The 22,514-nt window shown below is 45.7% G+C and overlaps 1 protein-coding gene across 1 annotated transcript in view; it reads right to left on the bottom strand.

The window, feature by feature from the left end:
* The window catches only part of LOC126173477 (tyrosine-protein kinase Dnt-like), a 581,953-nt gene that overhangs the window by 123,933 nt on the left and 435,506 nt on the right, over positions 1–22,514 (bottom strand). Inside the window, exon 3 of the mRNA XM_049920958.1 lies at positions 12,448–12,694. Coding sequence (XP_049776915.1) covers positions 12,448–12,694 — 247 coding nt within the window. The remainder of the gene's footprint in view (positions 1–12,447; positions 12,695–22,514) is intronic.

Raw genomic sequence — 22,514 nt, 5'->3', positions numbered from 1 at the left:
TCAGTTCACACCTGACAGCCTTATATGTCCTGCCCTTGCAACCACCATAGCGTATGTATACGTTCTCGTTTTATATTACTTCAAGTTATCTTAGTCCTTTCCAATCTTATTTCCTTAAATTTCTGTCACGGTAAGGCGTCCTTTCACTTGATGTTGTCTGCCTGACAAAAAAAAAAAAAAAAAAAAAAAATGTCAATAACAATGTCACTATGTTACTGTTTTAATGTAGCGTCTGCATCTTACTGATTCCACACCGATGGGGTCGGGCGCTGATAACCTCGCTGTTGTGCGCCCTAAAACACTACTCATAATCATCATCACCGATGGGGTTGGTTATTTAGCTCGCTGGACGCCCCAGTTCTGATCTTCCCTTATTTTTGGTCTTTAGTTTGTACCCACACATGTTTTTTCTCGTACCGCGCCATCACTCTACTCGCCCGATGTCCTGTTTTACTTATTTTGATGACTTCCCGTTTTCAACTTCTTTTATTTTTGACTACGAACATTGGGGCTGTCTTGGTACGGGTGTTTACTTGTCCTTTTCTAGTTTATACTGTATGAGGAGGTTGTTTACAATATTGGCATTTGTTTTAGGAGGAGGTCAATCGTTATTGAACCTAACCTTAGATTGGGTATGTTCCAGTTCATTTTTGGTTCACCTGTAATGTTTTATGTTCTAACCCTTTCTTTCTTCTATCCCAGTTGCTTATAGCACAAAATAATACATGACGCTTTTCGCATGTTACTTATCATTTCTGGGAATGTTTGTCACTGAGAAAAATACAGAGGTGCTTCGTGGGTCGGAATCCGCGTTAAACCGTAGCTCATTCTTATAACTGGCTACGTAACTCAGTCCGGGGGTCGCAGGGATGTAGGGGTATATCACCTCGAATAGGCCCATGCCTAGTAACGCACTGCGCTGTTCAGATCAACCAACCAATATTCGGTTATGTAAAAGCACATGTCAGCTTAGTAGGCAACAAAATAACCGAGGAAGGAAAAATAATTACTATGGCGAAGGAAGCGACGAAGTAGTACCATCAGAAGGCTTTACCCAGAAAGTGTAGGTATTCCTTTGGAGCAGAGTGGGACAAAGATTGAGTAGTCTGGCAGGCGGCAAAAGAAATTCGCTGCGGCATGATAACACCAACATGACGATGGTACCGTGAAATCAGGTGTGGACCGGAATTTTTAAGTCGTCAAACACATGAGTTCAAGCACCGTCCATCCAGACAATACCTCCACTGCATCAACACCATACCATCTCCTCCGCCCGACTGTGGTGAAGATGAGTACCTAAGCCACGTTTCCTTTGGGTGCATACATAGGAAAGACTTGTCAATGAGTTACTAGGTAACACTGGCCGTCGGAAACATCAGCTACCATCCTCATCCCCTATGCTTTTATCATCACAACGCCGTTTAGTATATAGGACATTGTACACTTTCGTATTCGAAGCAAGCATAACTGTATAAGACACATTCTACATCTACATATATACTCCGCTAGCCCCAAGCGTTGTGTGGCGAAGGGCACAATTCGCGCCAAAGACATATATCCCCCCCTCCCCCCTCTGTCCCATTCGCGGATAGCGCGAGGGAAAAACGACTGTCTGAACGCCTCAGTACGAGCTCTAATTTACCTTATCTTTGAATGGCGTCATTGCGCGATCTGAAAGTTGGTTGTAATAATATATGCTCTACATCCTCGGTGAAGATCGGATTTCGGAATTTAGTGAGCAGCCCTTCCGTTTAGCGCGCCGTCTGTCTGCAAGTGTGTCCCACTTCTCGCGGTGGCTAAATGTACCAGCCACGAATCTTCCCGCTCTTCTTTGGACCTTCTCAATCTCTTGAATCAGACCCAACTCGTAAGGGTCCCATACAGACGAACAATACTCTAAGACTGGACCAACTAACATATTGTAAGCTATTTCCTTTGTCGAAGGACTGCATCGCTTCAGGATTCTACCAATAAAACGCAATCGCGAGTTTGCCTTACCCGTGACGTGTGTAATCTAATCTTTCCATTTGAGATCATTTCGAATAATCAAACCCAGATACTTGAAGGATGTTACCGCTTCCAAAGACTGGGCATTTGTTTCGTACTCGTACATTAATGGGGATTTTCGCCTTGTTATACGCAGTAGGTTACACTTACTAATATTGAGAGATAACTGCCAGTCATTACACCAAGCATTTATTTTCTGCAAATCCTCATTGATTTGTTCACAACTTTCGTGTGATACTACTTTCCTGTAGAATACAGCATCATCGGCAAATAGTCTAATGCCGCTGTCAATACCATCAACCAGATCGTTTATGTAAATCGTAAAAAGCAGCGGATCTATTATGCTCTAGGGCACACCCGAAGTCACGCTTGTTTCTGTTGAAGTCACCCCGTTCAGGATGACATACTGCTCCCTGTCTGTTAGAAAACTTTCTATCCAACCGCATATGTCATCGGATAGACCGTAAGCGCGCACTTTTTGGAGCAAGCGACAGTGCGGAACTGAGTCGAACGACATTCGTGAAATATATAGTAATGATTTTAATATTGGAGTCCTATTATTATCAACATTTGTTATATTTTAATTCTAATTATCAATGTACTATAATTATGTATTTCCTTGTTCTTAACACATTCTCTTCTCGTGTATTACGCATTACAAAATTGTAAATAAGCCTCTGGGTGATAACAGCTTCACCATTAGGTCATGCTGTGAATGATTTTGGCGAGTTCGGGAAGACATACTAAAGAGCAGAAGCTTTCAGACAGGGTGTGAGGTCTGCCCAAATAATTCAGTCGGTAAGAGCGCATCTTGATACAGCACACAGTTTTAACATCTGACCAACTTTCACAACTCTGCATATACAGTATGCTCCGTTGCAAGGTGAGAGGTAATTCTCTGTTAACACTGCTCTATACACGACCTGCGTGATGAAGGCACCGGAGAATATATTTCAATTGTACAAAGTGAGATTTACGTAACCTGGGCTGCCGTACTCTCCTGCTATGGACAGTTCTCCCATTCACCATAATTATCACTGCCGCGTATGCCTGGAGTAGAGCTACAGAAAGCACACAAAAAAAGGTGAGCCCCTGTCAAATCCACGGGGAACGCCACGCTGTGTCTCCTCTAAGTCGCGACCACTGCCGCGCCGGATTTCGAACGGCTAATGCGTCACGGCGGCAATCTAGACATCGACAACAACGCCTCTCATTGTGCTCGACAGCTTAAGCAGCGACAGCGGCGCGGGAATCAAAACAAACGTCAACACAGTCAGTGGTGCCTGTAAAGGGGTGCGGGGGAAAAGAAATAATGCGAGCGGTACCGCTCCAGAGTGCACCACACACACACACACACACACACACACACATACAGAGAGAGAGAGAGAGAGAGAGAGAGAGAGAGAGAGAGTCAGTCGGGCAAAAACGCTAATGCGGAGCGGCGGACCCCGGTATCTGGATAAGCGGGCAGTCAGTCATGCCATCCACCACGTCCGTCCAGTATCGCGAGGCCGTGCTCATTAGGGCCGTTTCTCACCGGTTCTCGGCAGAGGTGCCACCACTAAGTGGCCGTCGTGCAGTTCGCTTTCCTTCCCGCTACGTCTCAATAGCTAGGCAGCGATGCGCAAGCGGCCTTCGTAACTTGCAGTTAAAGTGATTTTGTTTCAGTTCCACAGTAATACCCCCTCTGCGCTTCGGGGCTCAGTAACAACCAACACGCATCTGTATGTGACACTGCGAAGCGAGGTGGAGCGGAACGAGCACGCATAATGAAGTGCGTGTCACACTGTGTGGGAATTCTGGGCAACTGAAGCGTGCATGTGAAGCATATCAATTGAAAGCAATGGACAGTGCCTTGGACGGCAGTTGCATGATGAGCATTAACAAAAGTACAACGTGGGTAATAGAGGGTAGTAAAATTTAAGTGATCCTGTGCATTAAGATTACGAAATGAGACACTAAAAGCTGTAGACGAGTTCTGGAATTTAGGCAGTAAAATAACTGAAGATCCTCGAAGTAGAGAGGACTCAGAACGCAGACTGACAATAGCAAAAACGGGCGTTTCTGAAAAAGAAAAATAAATTTTAGTGTCATAAAGCCGGCCGGTGTGGCCGAGCGGTTCTAGGCGCTACAGACTAGAAACCGCACGATCGCTGCGGTAGCAGGTTCGAATCCTGCCTCGGGCATGAATGTGTGTGATGTCCTTAGGTTAGTTAGGTTTAAGTAGTTCTAAGTTCAAGGGGACTGATGACCTCAGAAGTTAAGTCCCATAGTGCTCAGTGCCATTTGAACCTTTTGTTTGTCATAAAGACTTTTCTGAACGCATTCGACTGAGTGTATTTTTGTATGGAATGTAATGTGGACCATAAACGTTATACACAAGAAGAGAACAGAAACTTTTCGAATGCAATGTTCAAGAAGAATGCCAAAGGTTAGATGGAAGAGCGAATAACTGAATAGAACTGGTGAGGATAGAGCGTTATGGCATCAACATCTACATCTACATGGATACTCTGCAAATCACATTTAAGAGCCTGGCAGAGGGTTCATCGAACCACCTTCACAGTTCTCCATTATTCCAATCTCGTTTAGCGTACGAGCTCTGATTTCCCTTATTTTATCGTGTTGATCGTTCCTCCCTATGTAGGTCGGTGCCAACAAAATATTTTCGCATTCGGAGGAGAAAGTTGATGATAGAATTTCGTGAGAAGATTCCGTCGCAACGAAAAACGCCTTTCTGGCGCCATCTTGATGAACTGTGGTATCGTGTTGAAGCTGGATGGGCAGCTGTACCTGTACACGCCATCCAAGCTCTGTTTGACTCAATACCCAGGCTTATCAAGGCCTTTATTACGGCCAGAGGTGGTTGTTCTGGGTGTGGCGCCCTGGATACTGAGAAACATGTGCGGAGTGAGTTGGGTCGAGCTCGTGCTCATACGACTGACAAAGTGAACCACAAATTGCAAAGTGTTCTCCAGTGGAACCCTGGATATTCTACAATGTGCAAAATTAATGGCAGTCTTTCTGGAAATGCCACAACATTTGAAGACAGTGAACCAAACCTGGCCTGCAGTGACTTACCCGCCTTCGTATATGCTCCTGTGACGTTCTGTAATGCTCAGCGACATCTGTAGATCTCTGAAAATGAAAAAGCTGAAAACGTACCTTGTGATCCAGGGCAATTTTGCAGAAACTGAAGACTAACATGACGTGTTAACTAATTTGGAATAAGATATTGCAGTGCCTGCGGTGTTAAGAAGAACGAAGAGGCGTTCTTTCGGACATGCTTCCACGTCCAGAGGAACATTTGCACCGTTCTTCTTAACAGCGCAGGCACTGCAGTATCGTATTTACCCGGCGACACCAGACAGCGACTTACAACTATAATGTCCCTCCCTGTACGATAATTGTATAATGTCTGTACAAGTACACGTTGTGACGCAGGAACGACGACATATGGAAGTTTGGGTCTGTCTGTGAGTCGTGCACCAATAGCGAAAGCTGTTAAGGCGACCAGCCGCGTAAAGCGGGAAATCTGTGTTCTAGTCCCAATCAGGCAGGGATTTTCACTGTCGGCGTTCCCATCTACAGATGATGATTGTTCGTATTCGCAACTGAAAATACATTTCATGTAATTTGGAATACTTTAAACAAGTGGAGTGCAAATGCAAACATGGTTTTATTCTTTGCATAAATGTTATTGTTTTCACTGTAATGCAGGTTTTTTTGAGACACCTGCAAACAAATGAGAGTTACTAATGAGATTTTCACTCTGCAGCGGAGTGTGCGCTGATATGAAACTTCCTGGCAAATCAAAACTGTGCCGGACCGAGACTCGAACTCGGGACCTTTGCCTTTCGCGGGTAAGTGCTCTACCAACTAAGCTACCCAAGCACGACTCGCAACCCGTCCTCACAGCTTCAATTCCGCCAGTACCTTGTCTCCTACCTTCCTAATTTCACAGAAGCTCTCCTGCACTCAGTTTTGATCTGCCACGAAGTTGTATATCAGCGCACATTCCGCTGCAGAGTGAAAATCTCATTCTGAAAACATCCCCCAGGCTGTGGCTAAGCCATGTCTCCGCAATATCCTTTCTTTCAGGAGTGCTAGTTCTGCAAGGTTCGCAGGGGAGCTTCTGTAAAGTTTGGAAGGTAGGAGACGAGGAACTGGTAGAAGTAAAGCTGCGAGGACGGGGCGTGTGTCGTGCTTGGGTAGCTCTGTTGGTAGAGCACTTGCCCGCGAAAGGCAAAGGTCCCGAGTTCGAGTCTCGGCCCGGCACGGTTTTAATCTGCTAGGAAGTTTCAAGGTTTTATTGTTTGGTTAAGTGTTATTATTTTCACTGTAATTCTTGTTTTTTTTTCAGACACCTATAATCATTTCAAAAATGACTGTTACTTTCAAACACAGCAGAAAGTAAGTACTATACTTAAAATTTGTTCAGAAGTGAATTCTGTATTACATGGCACATAAAAAAAATCAACAAAAATGTTATTTTTAAGGTCATATTTATATAAGTTTTAGGTCATAAATGCTTGCATATATCGCTGTTTTTTAGGTCATTAGGATCCGTGTCCTACTGATAAGTCAGCTTATACTGACAACTTCACTGTAAATCGGACTCGACATTGTCATCACTGCAGTAACATGACATACCCTCTCAACTCGTAAAGTTCCATTTCGTTTCCTCTGCCTCTTCTCAGTGACTTTTTTTTTAGGCAATATGTATCAAAATTACTAGTGCTGATTCTAAAATGCTGACAATGGAAGAAAATGTCCAAAAATGGTTCAAATGGCTCTGAGCACTATGGGACTTAACATCTGGGGTCATCAGTCCCCTAGAACTTAGAACTACTTAAGATTAACTAACCTAAGGACATCACACACATCCATGCCCTTGGTAGGATTCGAACCTGCGACCGTAGCAGTCGCGCGGTTCCGGACTGAAGTGCCTAGAACCGCTCGGCCACAGCGGCCGGCGAAAATGTCCAGAAAGCTTAACAAAGAAATCACTGGTCGCAACACTGCATGATGGACGTTTTATGTTTGTTTTATTACGGAGGGAACTCTCTTTAGATTTCTTTCAGAATAGACTGCCCCCAACAGGCTGGGCTTTATTTATTAGCGTTTCTCCATCTCAGCCGGAACACTTTGCGCTGCCGCCTCATCAATATTCCGGACTTGATGGGTCTCCCGGGACGCGCCAGAAGCTCTGACCTGGGACCAGCGGCGAGTGGCGCCTGCCCGTATCGCCGTCGTTAGGCGGGCGCAGCCGTTAAGTGCGTTTCTTCGCGGCAGTCACGCGGCCACAGGAATCCGATCACTTCTCGACAGACATCCGGCGGCCGCCCCCAAAAATACCTCTACAGCGTGGTCCACAGCTTGTACGCTTCTCCAACTGTCGACGACCACCTTTCTTCAAAACGTAGCTCGAACGATGCGAGTCTGTAATACCCCCGTACGACATCAATCCACATTCCCTCGTAACAGAAATTAATGAAGTGTAATATAATGGCGATTTGCATATTTTATTTTTTACTGCTTCGAAATATACTGATCTCTTCTCTCGTAATTCGGAGACGACGCGGTCATTAACATCTCTAAGGCAGCTCTAGGCAGCATGAGCAATGTCTTTATCTCTCTCGTTTCACTTCCACCACTAAATGAGCATGTTATTTTCCCTTTTCCCGTCTTCTCTTTACCAGAACATTATACGGCCGTTAAGATAAAGGTGACACAAGTAATATAAAGGCGAGTGAAGTAACGTGTTAACTGTCTGAAGCGACTTACAACTTCCAGAATGAAATTTTCACTCTGCATCGGAGTGTGCGCTGATATGAAACTTCCTGGTAGATTAAAACCTTGTGCCGGATCGAGACTCGAACTCGGGACCTTTGCCTTTTGCGGGCAAGTGCTCTACCAACTGAGCTACCCAAGCACGACTCACGCCCCGTCCTCACAGCTTTACTTCTGCCAGTACCTCGTTCCCTACCTTCCAAACTTTACAGAAGCTCTCCTGCGAGCTATCTCATTCTGGAAACATCCCCCAGGCTGTGGCTAAGCCATGTCTCCACAATATCCTTTCTTTCAGGAGTGCTAGTTCTGCAAGGTTCGCAGGAGAGCTTCTGTAAATTTTTGAAGGTAGGAGACGAGGTACTGGTAGAAGTAAAGCTGTGAGGACGGGGCGTGAGTCGTGCTTGGGTAGCTCAGTTGGTAGAGCACTTGCCCGCGAAAGGCAAAGTTCCCGAGTTCGAGTCTCGGTCCGGCACACAGTTTTAATCTGCCAGGATGTTTCGACTTACAACTTCTTACAGATATCAAGGTCAGTGACTACCTTGGATGAATATATTTGATAGTATTTGACGTTAAGTGCTGATCAAGCAAGTAATTGGATCATATGCTTATGTCGAGTTTCGGAAAAATTCAGTCAGCTCAGTGGCAGTTGAAGAGCAGCTTACTAAAGTCGTTTTCCTACGCTCCGCCGGTAAAGGTCGTGTTGAAACGTCTCTGTCGGAAACGTTTCATGTAATCTTTCTCAGATTTCATTTTATTTCCACTCAATACCGGCACCTCGAATTATCGGTGCGTTTCTTGGCCAACCCGCGAGAAAACTGAGCAGCTGGACATGCTTATCTCATTATAAATTAATGGAAAGATGAGGCAAACCTTATTCCGCATCCCTCTAACGTATTTATACATGCATACTGTCCGCCCCCGGTAGCTGAGTGGTGCCGGCACGGTAAGTCAGCGTGTTCGGTCAGAGGGTTAGCTGCCCTCTGTAATAAAAGAAAAAAAAACTGAGTTAATGAATCAACGACGAACTAAAACGGGTGTCTTGCGACGTCCGCCCCGAGCAGATACAACGAACAGAAACGAACAAAATGAAATTAAAAAAAAAGAAGAAGTGGTCAGCGCGACAGACTGTCAATCCTAAGGGCCCGCGTTCGATTGCCGGCTGGGTCGGAGATTTTCTCCGCTCAGGGACTGGGTGTTGTGTTGTCCTAATCATCATCATTTCATCCCCATCGACGCACAAGTCGCCGACGTGGCGTCAAATAGAAAGACTTGCACCAGGCGAGCGGTCTACCCGACGGGAGGCCCTCGTCAGACGACACTATTATTATTATACATGCATACTTATGTTCCACGCAAGTCCTCAATACTATTTATGTTATTTTTGTTATGTGCTTCCATACGTCCCTTCCTTTCTTACGCTCTGTGTGGGTGTCAATTCAGTATTTCAACAATAGTTAGTGATGCAGCACTTTGCTGTCTGCTGTAGACACCGGATTGCAATCTCAATGGATTCAGGTACAGCTATGAGGTTTGTGCTTGCTGTGTGTCTGTCGTTAAGCTGGTGTCGGAGAGGATGCTGGTCAGCCCCTGTTACCTGGAGGTTCGTTATTCGGGGAGCTTGCGAAAACATTTGGCACTGGGTGGCTGATGAGCTCACACCGTAACTGTAAGAGCCAGACGAGACTTCGTCTGAGAACGTGAATTATGTAAGTCCTCGGGCCAATGTGAAGTATTCTAATTCTGTCTATTTAACGATGGTAGCCTCAGAATTAAATTTGATAGTTTGTTAAGAGTACTTTGTCCCACGAGAAATTGTGGTCTGGAAATGCTTTCATCACGATACACTGAAGTTTTCAGATAATGAATTCTATTAAGCGAGAATGAGAATGTGCGTGAGAATGTACTCTCGCGTGAATTTAGTTGCATTTCTTGTAAATTCATTTCCGTTTCAGCTGTGTGTATAACTTGCCAGCTTTGTTTTTTTCATGGCATCACACATGGTCAAAATTCTACGTGCCTTCAGCACTATCCAATTGTGTTTTCTGTGGTTGAGTCGTGCGATAGGAAATATCCAGTGTAGTTAGATGTGTTCGTGTGATTTGATTTTCTTAAACTGTGATTTTCGAGTACGCGCTTTGTTCGTGTAGACCACGTGCACAAATGGTTCCGGCGAGTCCTGGGTTCCTTATCTTTTTTGTTTGCTAATTTGTTTTGTAATTCGTTTAGATTTTTATTACCGTAGCAAGTAGTTATGAGTTTAATTTATCTCGTAAATATTCAGAAAATCTGCGAGCGTTCCACTTGATTTTTATTGCAATTTTTATGTGCTGGGGTGAATGAGCCGCGTGGTCTGTAGTTATGTGGTAAAGGGCTTACTTCCTTCAATCTGTATTCTTTCAATGTGAACTTAGTGTGCGTATGAATTTATCCTATCCTTCTATCACTTTGTACGAATTATATTCATGAAGTGTCTCAGTATCAGACATACATGCTATATTCAACTATAGAATGTTTGTCGAATAAAAGGAAAGCACCAAGGAAGGCAAGAGATCGCAGGACTCTATTCTTCTACCTTGAAGCAATGGGTGCAGTTCATACGTCAACGATGACATTTTTTCCGTTTACGTGTCATCACCAGTCCGTTGTTATGTTCGGAAATGAATCTTAACTAGTTGTAGAACAACGTACGGCTCAACTGCGTGTACCCCAACCCCCAATATTTCTACGACCAGTACCTTCGGACACTACAGTGCTGAACAGCCAGGACACTTTACGAAAAATGTTGCCTTAAAGTTGAGGTTGCCTGTTTCAGTAACGATGAAACAATCAAAAAAATTAAAGAGTGAAGTGTCTAGGACGCTTTCCCGCCTTGTACTGTGCAGCGTGGGTAATAAAGGTGGCGCGCAAAATATTTCATGCACCATAAGATAGGCAACCCGGCGAGCATTACCTGCCCTAGGTGCAGAGGATGTAAGCTCGGCTGCCTATCGTACCGTACATGAAATTTTTGCTGGTCTGATTTATAAATACATTCAATCGCAGATAATAGACTACTGGCCATTAAAACTGCTACACCAAGAAGAAATGCAGATGATAAACGGGTATTCATTGGACAAATATATTACACTAGAACTGGGTGCAATTTGGGTGCATAGATCCTGAGAAATCAGTACCCAGAACAACCACCTCTGGCCGTAATAACGGCCTTGATACGCCTGGGTATTGAGTAAAACAGAGCTTGGATGGCGTGTACAGGTACAGCTGCCCATCCAGCTTCAACACGATACCACAGTTCATCAAGAGTAGTGACTGGCGTTTTGTGACGAGCCACTTGCTCGGCCACCATTGACCAGACGTTTTCAGTAGGTGAGAGATCTGGACAATGTGCTGGCCAGGGCAGCAGTCAAACATTTCCTGAATCCAGAAAGGCCCGTACAGGACCTGCAACGTACGGTCGTGGATAATCCTGCTGAAATGTAAGGTTTCCAGGGTAGAGCCACGGGCCGTAACACATCTGAAATTTAGCGTCCACTGTTCAAACTGCCGTCAATGCGAACAAGAGGTGACCGAGACGTGTAACCAATGGCACCCCATACCATCAGGTCGGGTGATACGCCAGTATGGCAATGACGAATACACGCTTCCAATGTGCGTTCACGGCGATGTCGCCAAACACGGATGCGACCATCATGATGCTGTAAACAGAACCTGGATTCGACCGAAAAAATGACGTTTTGCCATTCGTACATGCAGGTTCGTCGTCGAGTGCATCATTGCAGGTGCTCCCGTCTGTGATGCAGCGTCAAGGGTAACCGCAGCCATGGTCTCCGGGCTGATAGTCCATGCTGCTGCAAACGTCGTCGAACTGTTCGTGCAGATGGTTGTTGTCTTGCAAACGTCCTCGTCTGTTGACTCAGGGATCGAGACGTGTCTGCACGATCCATTACAGCCATGCGGATAAGATGCCTGTCATCTCGACTGCTAGTGATACGAGTCCGTTGGGATCCAACACGGCGTTCCGTATTACCGTCCTGAACCCTCCGATTCCATATTCTGCAAACAGTCATTGGATCTCGACCAACGCGAGCAGCTATGTCGCGTTACGATAAACCGCAATCGCGATAGGCTACAATCCGACCTCTATCAAAGTCGGAAACGTGATGGTACGCATTTGTCCTCCTTACACGAGCAACGTTTCACGAGGCAACGCCGGTCAACTGCTGTCTGTGTTTGAGAAATCGGTTGGAAACTTTCCTCATGTCAGCACGTTGTAGGTGTGGCCAACGTCGCCAACCTTGTGTGAATGCTCTGAAAAGCTAATCATTTGCATATCACAGCATCTTCTTCCTGTCAGTTACATTTGGAATCTGTAGCACGTCATCTTCGTGGTGTAGCAATTCTAATGGCCAGTGGTGTAATCTAAGAGTATCTACTCATACAGTAAGTAAGATATACTGGCTCGATCATTTGCTATATGTTTTTGTTTTGCATTCTGATGGTGATGCCACAGGCCGATACGTATCACGATCAACAGAATCATTTAACAAGAGTGACTGGAACAGATAAACGGTTGCTGTATGATAACAAGGTAATACGTGTGCCTATATACGATTATGTTGCTGGTTGCAGAGGTAAAGGCGGACTCACCGGGGTCGCCCTTCCGGCAGATCTTGCGGCGGCGGAAGAGCAGCGAGGTGACGTTGTTGGTGGCTCGGTGCAGCGTCACGTTGACGGACAGCGCCACGTCCACCTCGGCGTCGGCGCGGCCGGTGCAAGGCAGCGTGACGCGCCACGTCTGCGCGTACGTCGGCACCTCGCCGCGCGCGCTGATGTTCAGCTGCGGCGGCCACAGCGCCTCCAGGTCCGACGCCCACACCGACACCTCGTACGGCAGCTGCGGGCACACGGCGAGGCGCCAAGTCAGCACTCTTAAACTGACTAGCAACACGAACGAGTGTGTCTACAAAACTACAGAAAAGCATGTATAGCTCCATCAATATTAGTGTGAGAGCAAATGGTGCATTACTTCTCGGTTCCTTTCAGCAGTATCTTTATGTCTTACCACTTTCCATGTTGTTGTTGTTGTTGTTGTTGTTGTGGTCTTCAGTCCTGAGACTGGTTTGATGCAGCTCTCCATGCTACTCTATCCTGTGCAAGCTTCTTCATCTCCCAGTACCTACTGCAACCTACATCCTTCTGAATTATGTGTATTCATCTCTTGGTCTCCCCCTACGATTTTTACCCTCCACGCTGTCCTCCAATGCTAAATTTGTGATCCCCTGATGCCTCAGAACATGTCCTACCAACCGGTCCCTTCTTCTTGTGAAGTTGTGCCACAAACTCCTCTTCTCCCCAATCCTATTCAGTACGTCCTCATTAGTTATGTGATCTACCCATCTAATCTTCAGCATTCTTCTGTAGCACCATATTTCGAAAGCTTCTATTCTCTTCTTGTCCAAACTATTTATCGTCCATGTTTCACTTCCATACATGGCTACACTCCATACAAATACTTTCAGGAACGACTTCCTGACACTTAAATCTATACTCGATATTAACAAATTTCTCTTCTTCAGAAACGCTTTCCTTGCCATTGCCAGTCTACATTTTATATCCTCTCTCCTTCGACCGTCATCAGTTATTTTGCTCCCCAAATAGCAAAACCCCTTTACTACTTAAAGCGTCTCATTTACTAAACTAATTCCTTCAGCATCACCCGACTTCATTCGACTACATTCCATTATCCTCATTTTGCTTTTGTTGATGTTCATCTTATATCTTCAGAGCGTAGGGGACGATGCGGGAGACCCGCACCGCTGTACTAGGCAAGGTCCTAGCGGAGATGGTTTGCCATTGCCTTTGTCCGACAGTGGTGGGGATGAATGACGATGATGGAGACGACACAACAGCACCTAGTCATCTCGAGGCAGTTGAAAATCCCTGACCTCATCGGGAATCGAACCCGGGACCCCGTTCCCGGGAAGCGAGAACGCTACCGCGAGACCACAAGCTGCGGACTTACCATGAAAGGAAAGAGCTTTAGAAATTCATCCAAGTCAATAACCCGATGGTCCATCTCTGACCCTTTTGCAAACGGTTATTCGGTATGGCACTGACTGATACAGTTGTTGGATGTCCTCTTGAGGAATATAGTGCCAAATTCTGTTCAACTGACGCATTAGATCGTCAAAATCCGGAGCTGGTTGGAGAGACCTCCCATAACGCTCCAAACGTTCCCAATTCGGGACAGATCCAATGACCTTGGTGGGAAAGGTATGGTTTGGCAAGCACGAAGACAAGCAGCAGAAATTCTAGCCTGTGTGCGGACGAGCATTATCTTTCTGAAACGTAAGGCCACGAGGGATTATCGTAAAGGGCAACAAAACAGGGCGTAGGATATCGTCCACGTACTACTGTGCTGTAAGGATGCCACGCATGACAACGAAAGGAGTCGAGCTATGAAAAGAAATGGTGCCCAAGACCATCATTCTTGGTTGTCGGGTCGTATGGCGGGCGACAGTCAGGTTGGTATCCAACCGTTGTTGGGTCCGTCTAGAGGCACGTCTTCGCTGGTCACAGCGGCTCATTTGAAAGTGGGACAAATCACTGAAGTCAATTATACTCCAATCAATGAGATTCCAGGCCGAAGATGTGTTTACTGGCGTCCCGGATAGCGGTGAGATACCAACCTGACTCTCGCCCGCCATACGATCCAACTATCAGGAGTAATGGTCTGGGACGCCATTTCTTTCCATAGTACGACCCCTTTCTTTGTCATCAGCGTCACCCTTACAGCACAGCGGTACGTGGACGATATTCTACCCTCCGTTTTGTTGCCCTTCTTGCCAGGGCATCCTGGGCTTACATTTCAGCAAGAGCATGGTTCAGTGGCTCTAAGGACTATGAGATTTTACATCTGAGGTCATCAGACTTAGAACTACTTAAACCTAACTAACCTAAGGAAATCACACACATCCATGCCCGAGGTGGGATTCGAACCTGCGACCGTAGCAGCAGCGCGGTTCCGGACTGAAGCGCCTAGAACCGCACGGCCACAGCGGCCGGCCAGCAAGATTATGATTTTCCGTGCAATGTTAGAGTTTCTACTGTTTGTCATCATGCTTGCCAAACGTTAATTTCCGCAGCAAGCTTGCGAGATATTTCCGCAACTAAGAACCTTTGGAGCATTAAGGGCAGAGCCCTGCAACCATCCCGAGATTTTGCTTATCTAAAGCCCCAAGTGGACTGAATTTGGCACGATATGTCTCATATGGATATCCAACAACTCTCTCAGTCGATGCGAAGCGGAATAACTGCTTTCTTAAGGGCGAGAGGTGGATCAACGCGTTTTTTGAGCTGCTCAACTTGTGTCGCTCATTCTCTTGAATAAATAATCCAATTTTTCTGAAAGTGTAATCATTTCCTCGTCTGTACGTGTACATCACTTCTATTTCCGTCCCATTAGGATAATCCCTTCATGGTGCGTCGTTTTCTGCTTCTTCCTTTTTTATATCATGCTTATGCAAAGTTTTGGATAGTACACAAAAAAAAAGAAAAATGTGTTCTTGGTAGCTGTGCGCACTGTGCACAGTTGTCTATGGGACCGAGCGAGGTGGCGCAGTGGTTAGCACACTGGACTCGCATTCGGGAGGACGACGGTTCAATCCCGTCTCCGGCCATCCTGATTTAGGTTTTCCGTGATTTCCCTAAATCGCTTCAGGCAAATGCCGGGATGGTTCCTTTGAAAGGGCACGGCCGATTTCCTTCCCGATCCTTCCCTCACCCGAGCTTGCGCTCCGTCTCTAATGACCTCGTTGTCGACGGGACGTTAAACACTGATCTCCTCCTCCTGTCTATGGGAGTTCTAACGATAGGTCACGTATTATCCACATTATACGTTTCTGAACAGTGAATATTTACTTCACCAAAACAGAGTTTCCTCACAATATTATGCCATTACATGCTAGAAAATAAAAATGAGCAAACAAAAGTAACTGTCGAACACTGGTATGTCTCAAGTCTGCTATTGACGTCTTAATATCTGTAGGTACCACGTGAGTCGCATCTCCCCAGGCCACATTGGAGCTAGTTGTTAAACGTGTGCCGACCGCTGTGGCCGAGCGGTTCTAGGCGCTTCAGTCCGGAACCACGTTGCTGATACGGTCGCAGGTTCGAATCCTGCCTCGGGCATGCATGTGTGTGATGTCCTTAGGTTAGTTAGGTTTAAGTAGTTCTAAGTCTAGGGGACTGATGACCTCAGATGTTAAGTCCCATAGTGCTTAGAGCCATTTGGACCATTTGTTAAACGTGTGTTTCCACAACGTCGCAAGTAAATAAGAAAGTCAAAGACCACAGCAGTTAGTGCTTGCGTTTTAATTTGTTTACAACTCCTTACTCGATTTGAATACAGTGCATCTTACCTTCCAATGGGTGTGCTTCATCAACATTCAAAATTTACTGTGGATAGGCCAATCAGAACATGAGTCGTTGTACAACGGAACGACTCACTGGACGATGAATGAAAATAAACATCATAGCCAGTACATTGTTTAAGAAGTAACAGAGTGCGCCCACGGAGTTGACACGGTGCGTGGAGACAGTAGCAGCGGCTGTTCAGCTGGCCTGCAGGGTCGCCCTAGTGTGCAGGGCTTGCGTGGCACGTGTGGCAGGGAAGGAAGGAAGCGGAAACGAGCAGTTTTCAGCGGCAGCGGCCGAGCCCACCCACCGTCCAGGGAGGGCACTCGCTAAACACTGCGCCCTTCACCAGCTCAGAACCGAAAGTAAACATCGGCTGACACTGACGTTCATAGTGTTCCCAGTCGTTGCACCACGAGAAACGTGATGTGTTTCTGCAGACTGTTCTGCTTTCTCAGACATAACTGAGTACCATTAACATATGTGTCTACTCCTCCTCACTCCTAAAGGAACAATGCTTGGTCGCACATGCTATACAGGTAGTACTTAATCATTGCATGGCGTAGTGATGGCAGCAGCCAGCACGTGATCTGAAACTGGAACCCTAACAAGGGCATTTCAAAGTCAGTGCGTAGTCAGCAATTTCTGAAATTAGTAAGTCGTAATTCTGAAAAAAAAATAGACATCGAAAATTAGAAGATTCACGACCGCTGTGAAGTCCACAAAATTTCCAGCTCATTAACATAGTTGTACGGACCGAGGTGGCGCGGCGGTTACCTCATTGGAGTCGCATTCCGTTCAAACCACGTCCGGCCATCCTGCTTTAGGTTTCCGCGATTTCGCTATACCGTTCCACGCAAATGGCGGGTTGTTCTTTTGAAAGGGCAGAGTCAATTTTCTTCTCCATCCTCGACACAATCCTAGCTTGTGCTAGGTTTGTAATAACCTCGATGTCGGCGGGACGTTAAACCTAATCTTCCTTCCTTTCTTCCTTTAATATAGCTGTACGTAACTGAACGCTTTGTCAAGAGAAGAGGTACTTACTTTCGTTATTCATCCAGTCTCTAGAACTACACGGGTACACAAAAAGAGTGAAAAAAAGTGCGTAACTTGAAAGTCTACTAGACGTAAATGGAGCTTTAGTTTCTCCCGGCGTATAGAATGTTCAAATAGCTTACGGGAATACAATTTGCACTTTGAAAATGACAGGGTTTGCAACTGTCGAAATATCGCCAGTTGTTGAAGACGTCATTCAGTTGCTTTCCCGTAAGTTACTGGAACCTTTTTAAGTTCTATATTCCTTATCAAATGGAAGTGTTGGTTAAACAGTGGTGAATCACAATTTTAATAACAATGACGTCTTTCTGTTTTTATTTACTAATCTCAGCAAATAGCGGGTGTTCATAAAAAATTAAAATTTGCTACAAAACTGTGATACATCATATAGAAAATTAAATATCTTATCATTGATGTACCTAAATTTTTTGATTTAACAATAGGCCATTCCACATGCCTGTATCAAATTTAATGTATTTTAACGACCAGTAATAAAAAATAGAAAGGTGTTACTTTAATTCATGGCTGAATATTGCTTAATTATCATTTCCATTTGATAATAAATATATAATTTACATAAAATTAAAGAAAAAGTTTCTTTGAACGAGATTAGAACCACCGACTTTATCAACACTAAACTTTGATACTACGTACACAGCTACAGGCAATTACGTTAACGTGTTCGAAATGTTTTTTAGTTAACAGCGGACGAAATATTTCCAGTATTCAAATGCGATATTTTTTTCCTTTAGGAAGCTGATAGCCGGGCACTGGCCTTCAAATACTACAAGTAAGGCTCTCTTTTGAGGATGGAACTCTGGAACCAGATACACAGTCGCAAGATACTTTTACATACTTTAATGGGAATGGTACGTTTATTAAAATTAGGGTAAACTATAACGTATGCTTCACACTGGACTCCAGCTTCCAACATCAGTGCTTTCTGTGGTCTCGGCTCTTGAGGAAGAATGGGTTGCCATTCCTCTACTTACATTCAGACACCTTACTGAAACTGGCGTACACACATCCATAATGATGTTCACTAAAAGCGTCCGGATACTTTTGATCAAGTAGTATATGTATAGGTATACAGGGTGGTTATGATTAAGTTTTCTCTGCTTTAGAAGTCCCATGGAAAACGATAGATCATAGGGCAATGAAAAACTTTGAAAACAATTTGTGGCGCAATAGGCCTTCAGAGTCTTCCAGGAGCAGTTCGCAAGTCGTCAGTTAATTCGAACTTCCGAATATGTTGTTTAACTTCTTTAATGCGTCGATTGTCGCTAAGAGCAGCAGCACTATTGCTGTTATTTAGATGAAACAGCATTACTAGTAAAGCCCAGCTCATCTTGTCCAGAGCCACGTTGGCTGGCTGCAGTTGTAATGCGCACAGATGCTTGCGTTTCAACCCTACGGAGCCGTACCAGAACCGGTGCCTAACGGCAAGTCATGACACTAACAGCACTACCAACGCAATTCCTGCAGCGTACAGTCTGAACCTCATTCCTATACAGTGAAGAACCGATACGGTAAAACGTTTTCCGTCAACACCTGTACACGTATATCACTAAAAACTGTTATAAACTATTTTTCTGAAGCTACTGTCGACTATTTCGTCGTCATTTGGCAGACCTTGAAGCTTGAAATGCTATATGCGAGACACCCATTATTACAATATACATTAAATATATAGTTAGTGCTGCGGAAGCAAGTGGCCCTGATATATGGCATATCATACAATCGCCGATCGCAACTAACTGCTTTACTTCCGGAAAGTGGACATTTGTGAATCTTAGTAGCAGAATTAACCCTAGCAACGCAGAAGCATTTTCCGTTTACTTTTACTCAGAACGTAATTTTTAAAGGGTAAACTCTAGTGTAACTAAGGTCCTGAAGACCGCCCGACTAGCCGCGCGGTCTAACGCGCTGCTTCCCGAGCGGGAAGGCGTGCCGGTTCCCGGCATGAATCCGTCCGGCGAAGTAGTGTCGAGGTCCGCTGTACCGCCCAAAAAAGTGGTTCAAATGGCTCTGAGCACTATGGGACTTCAACTTCTGAGGTCATCAGTCCCCTTGAACTTAGAACTACTTAAACCTAACCAACCGAAGGACATCAGACACATCCATGCCCGAGGCAGGATTCGAACCTACGACCGTAGCGATCACGCGGTTCCAAACTGAAGCGCCTAGAACCGCACGGCCACACCGGCCGGCTCATAAAGACACGTGCCACGTCTGTTGAAAAATGGCACAATGATATTTCACAATTTGTAGATGGTTTTTAAGACGGATTTCCACCTGCGTCAGCGAATGTCGCGGCTGGTTCCCCTCATTCCGCCTCAGTGTGTGTGTGTGTGGGGGGGGGGGGGGGGGTCTACTGGAGATCGAAGCGCACAGTAACCTTGGGTGCGGTGTGGGGCGGCGGTGGGGTGGGTGGACTGATGTGGGCTGTAAACCACTGAGGCCTACGGCGGGGCGAAGCCTCTCCGTCTTTTGTAGGTCCCTGGTTCAGTACACAAAACACAAGGTCCTGAACAAGAAAATTTTGAGTATGACATTCATTGCGGAAAGCGACATCTACTACTGAGACTTTGGGTTAAGTTTAACTGGAAAATTTAAAACATTTATGGAATGTGGTTGAATAATTCACTAAAAACAATGAAAACATTTCCAGTATTATAAAATAGAAAGTAACTGATTAGATTACAATATTTTCAAAAGGTGGGCATAAAGTACCCCCCCCCCCTCTTCATGTTGATATTGCGTGGGTCAACTGACTCACACATCGAGGATCGAACCGAGACCATGCTTTTAACGCACCGCTCTTCTTACGACCGAGTTACCCAAGTGTACTTGGACATACCGGGTGATCAAAAAGTCAGTATAAATTTGAAAACTTAATAAACCACGGTATAATGTAGATAGAGAGCTAAAAATTGACACACATGCTTGGAATGACATGGGGTTTTATTAGAACCGCCACATACTGTTAGACGTGTGAAAGATCTCTTGCGCGCGTCGTTTGGTGATGATCGTGTGCTCAGCCACCACTTTCGTCATGCTTGGCCTCCCAGGTCCACAGACCTCAGTCCGTCCGATTATTGGCTTTGAGGTTGCCTGAAGTCGCAAGTGTATCGTGATCGAGCGACATCTCTAGGGGTCCTGAAAGACAACATCCGACGCCAATGGCTCACCATAACTCCGGACATTCTTTACAATGCTGTTCACAACAGTATTCCTCGACTACAGTTATTGTTGAGGAATGATGGTGGACATATTGAGCATTTACCGCGGGACTGCTACGGTCGCAGGTTCGAATCCTGCCTCGGGCATGGGTGTGTGTGTGATGTCCTTAGGTTAATTAGGTGTAAGTAGTTCTAAGTTGTAGGGGACTTATGACCTAAGATGTTGAGTCCCATAGTTCTCAGAGCCTTTTTTTTTTTATTGAGCATTTCCTGTAAAGAACATCATCTTTGCTTTGTCTTACTTTGTTATACTAATTATTGCTATTCTGATCAGATGAAGCGCCATCTGTCGGACATTTTTTGAATTTTTGTATGTTTTTGGTTCTTATAAAACCCCACGTCATTCCAAGCATGTGTGTCAATTTGTACCTCTCTACATTATTCCATGATTTATTCAGTTTTCAAATTTATACTGATTTTTTGATCACCCGGTACATAGATAATGGATAAGAAAATATGAAGAAGATATTCTAGGTAGGAATATCAGGAGCAGGACAGAGTTGTAGGGAAAATGAGCACAAGACAACATTTGTCGCTAGTTGCTGACAAGGCCGCATCTCCGCTCTCAGCTGCTACGAAGCGCTGCCTGAGACGAGTTCCACGAACCGCAGCTGTAGCCGGCGCGGCGCTCGCGGATCGGCCTCGCCGCTGTGCGTCGCAGGAATGCCGCGCGCGCACGTCTCCCGGGAGACGCTAATGATTACGTCACAAAGTCGGGCAGGAATGCGGACGACTCGGCAGGCGCCACACGTCACGTCAGCTGAGGTGGGGTGGCGGCCAGCAGCTGAGAGCTACCGGCGCGTGGCTGCGCCGGCATGCGGGCGGGCCGCGTTCCACGCATTTAATTGGCTGCCGCCGTCCGTGGCACTGCGCTCCCGCTCCAGTCGTTTCCACCCACCGCTCCCACCGTTCATTTCCTCCGTTCTCTGTTAGAGTTTCGCGATTCAATCTGTAAAAACGAAACCCTTATGGGATAGCTTTCTCGTCCGTCTTAACTGTCTGGTCTGTCCGTCTATCTGTGCGACTGTTAAGAACCCTTTTTGTCAGGAACGAGTATATGTATCAAGTTCCAATTTATGATCCCTTGACAGCGTAATAATTTCAAGCTGCGAAGCCAGTGCAATCAACCGATACGCCCATTTATGTGACATATTTTGATGAAATGATAATTAAATGGACACCCTAGCTGCAAACAGGTGTTGATATGCTTCAGTGGGGACATGTTGAAAATGTGTGCCCCGACCGGGACTCGAACCCGGGATCTCCTGCTTACATGGCAGACGCTCTATCCATCTGAGCCACTTTTTTTTTAAATCTCATTTTGTCGATTTTTTTCGTTGCATCTGCTCGGGGCGGACGTCGTAAGACATCCGTTTAAGTTCGTTGTTGACCGATTAACTGTTTTTTCTTTTTTATTACAGAGGGAGCTAACCCTCTGACCGAACACGCTGAGCTACGGTGCCAGCGAGCCACCGAGGGCACAGAGGGTAGTGCGCCTGCAGGGATTTATCCCTTGCACGCCCCCCGTAAGACCCACATTACCAACATGACGCCGGCCGGAGTGGCCGAGCGGATCTAGGCGCTACAGTCTGGAAACGCGCTGCCGCTACGGTCGCAGGTTCGAATCCTGCCTCGGGCATGGATGTGTGTGATGTCCTTAGTTAGGTTTAAGTAGTTCTAAGTTCTAGGGGACTGATGACCACAGATGTTAAGTCCCATAGTGCTCAGAGCCATTTGAACCATTTGAACCAACATTTCCACACCGCTACATTCGTACTGCGCCTAATAGATGTTTGCAAATCATACTCATTACTCGTGGCAGATTAACCTACCAAGTCCCGTAGGAGTTTCGGCATAGCGTGTGCGTTCGCACAAGAAGGTCAATGGCCGGGAAGCCATATTTTAACTACACTCCTGAAAATTGAAATAAGAACACCGTGAATTCATTGTCCCAGGAAAGGGAAACTTTATTGACACATTCCTGGGGTCAGATACATCACA

The sequence above is a fragment of the Schistocerca cancellata genome, chromosome 1, assembly GCF_023864275.1.
Source record: "Schistocerca cancellata isolate TAMUIC-IGC-003103 chromosome 1, iqSchCanc2.1, whole genome shotgun sequence".
Classification (NCBI taxonomy): domain Eukaryota; kingdom Metazoa; phylum Arthropoda; class Insecta; order Orthoptera; family Acrididae; genus Schistocerca; species Schistocerca cancellata.
Note: the sequence above shows the minus strand (reverse complement) of the source record. Positions and strands in the feature narration are given on the sequence as shown.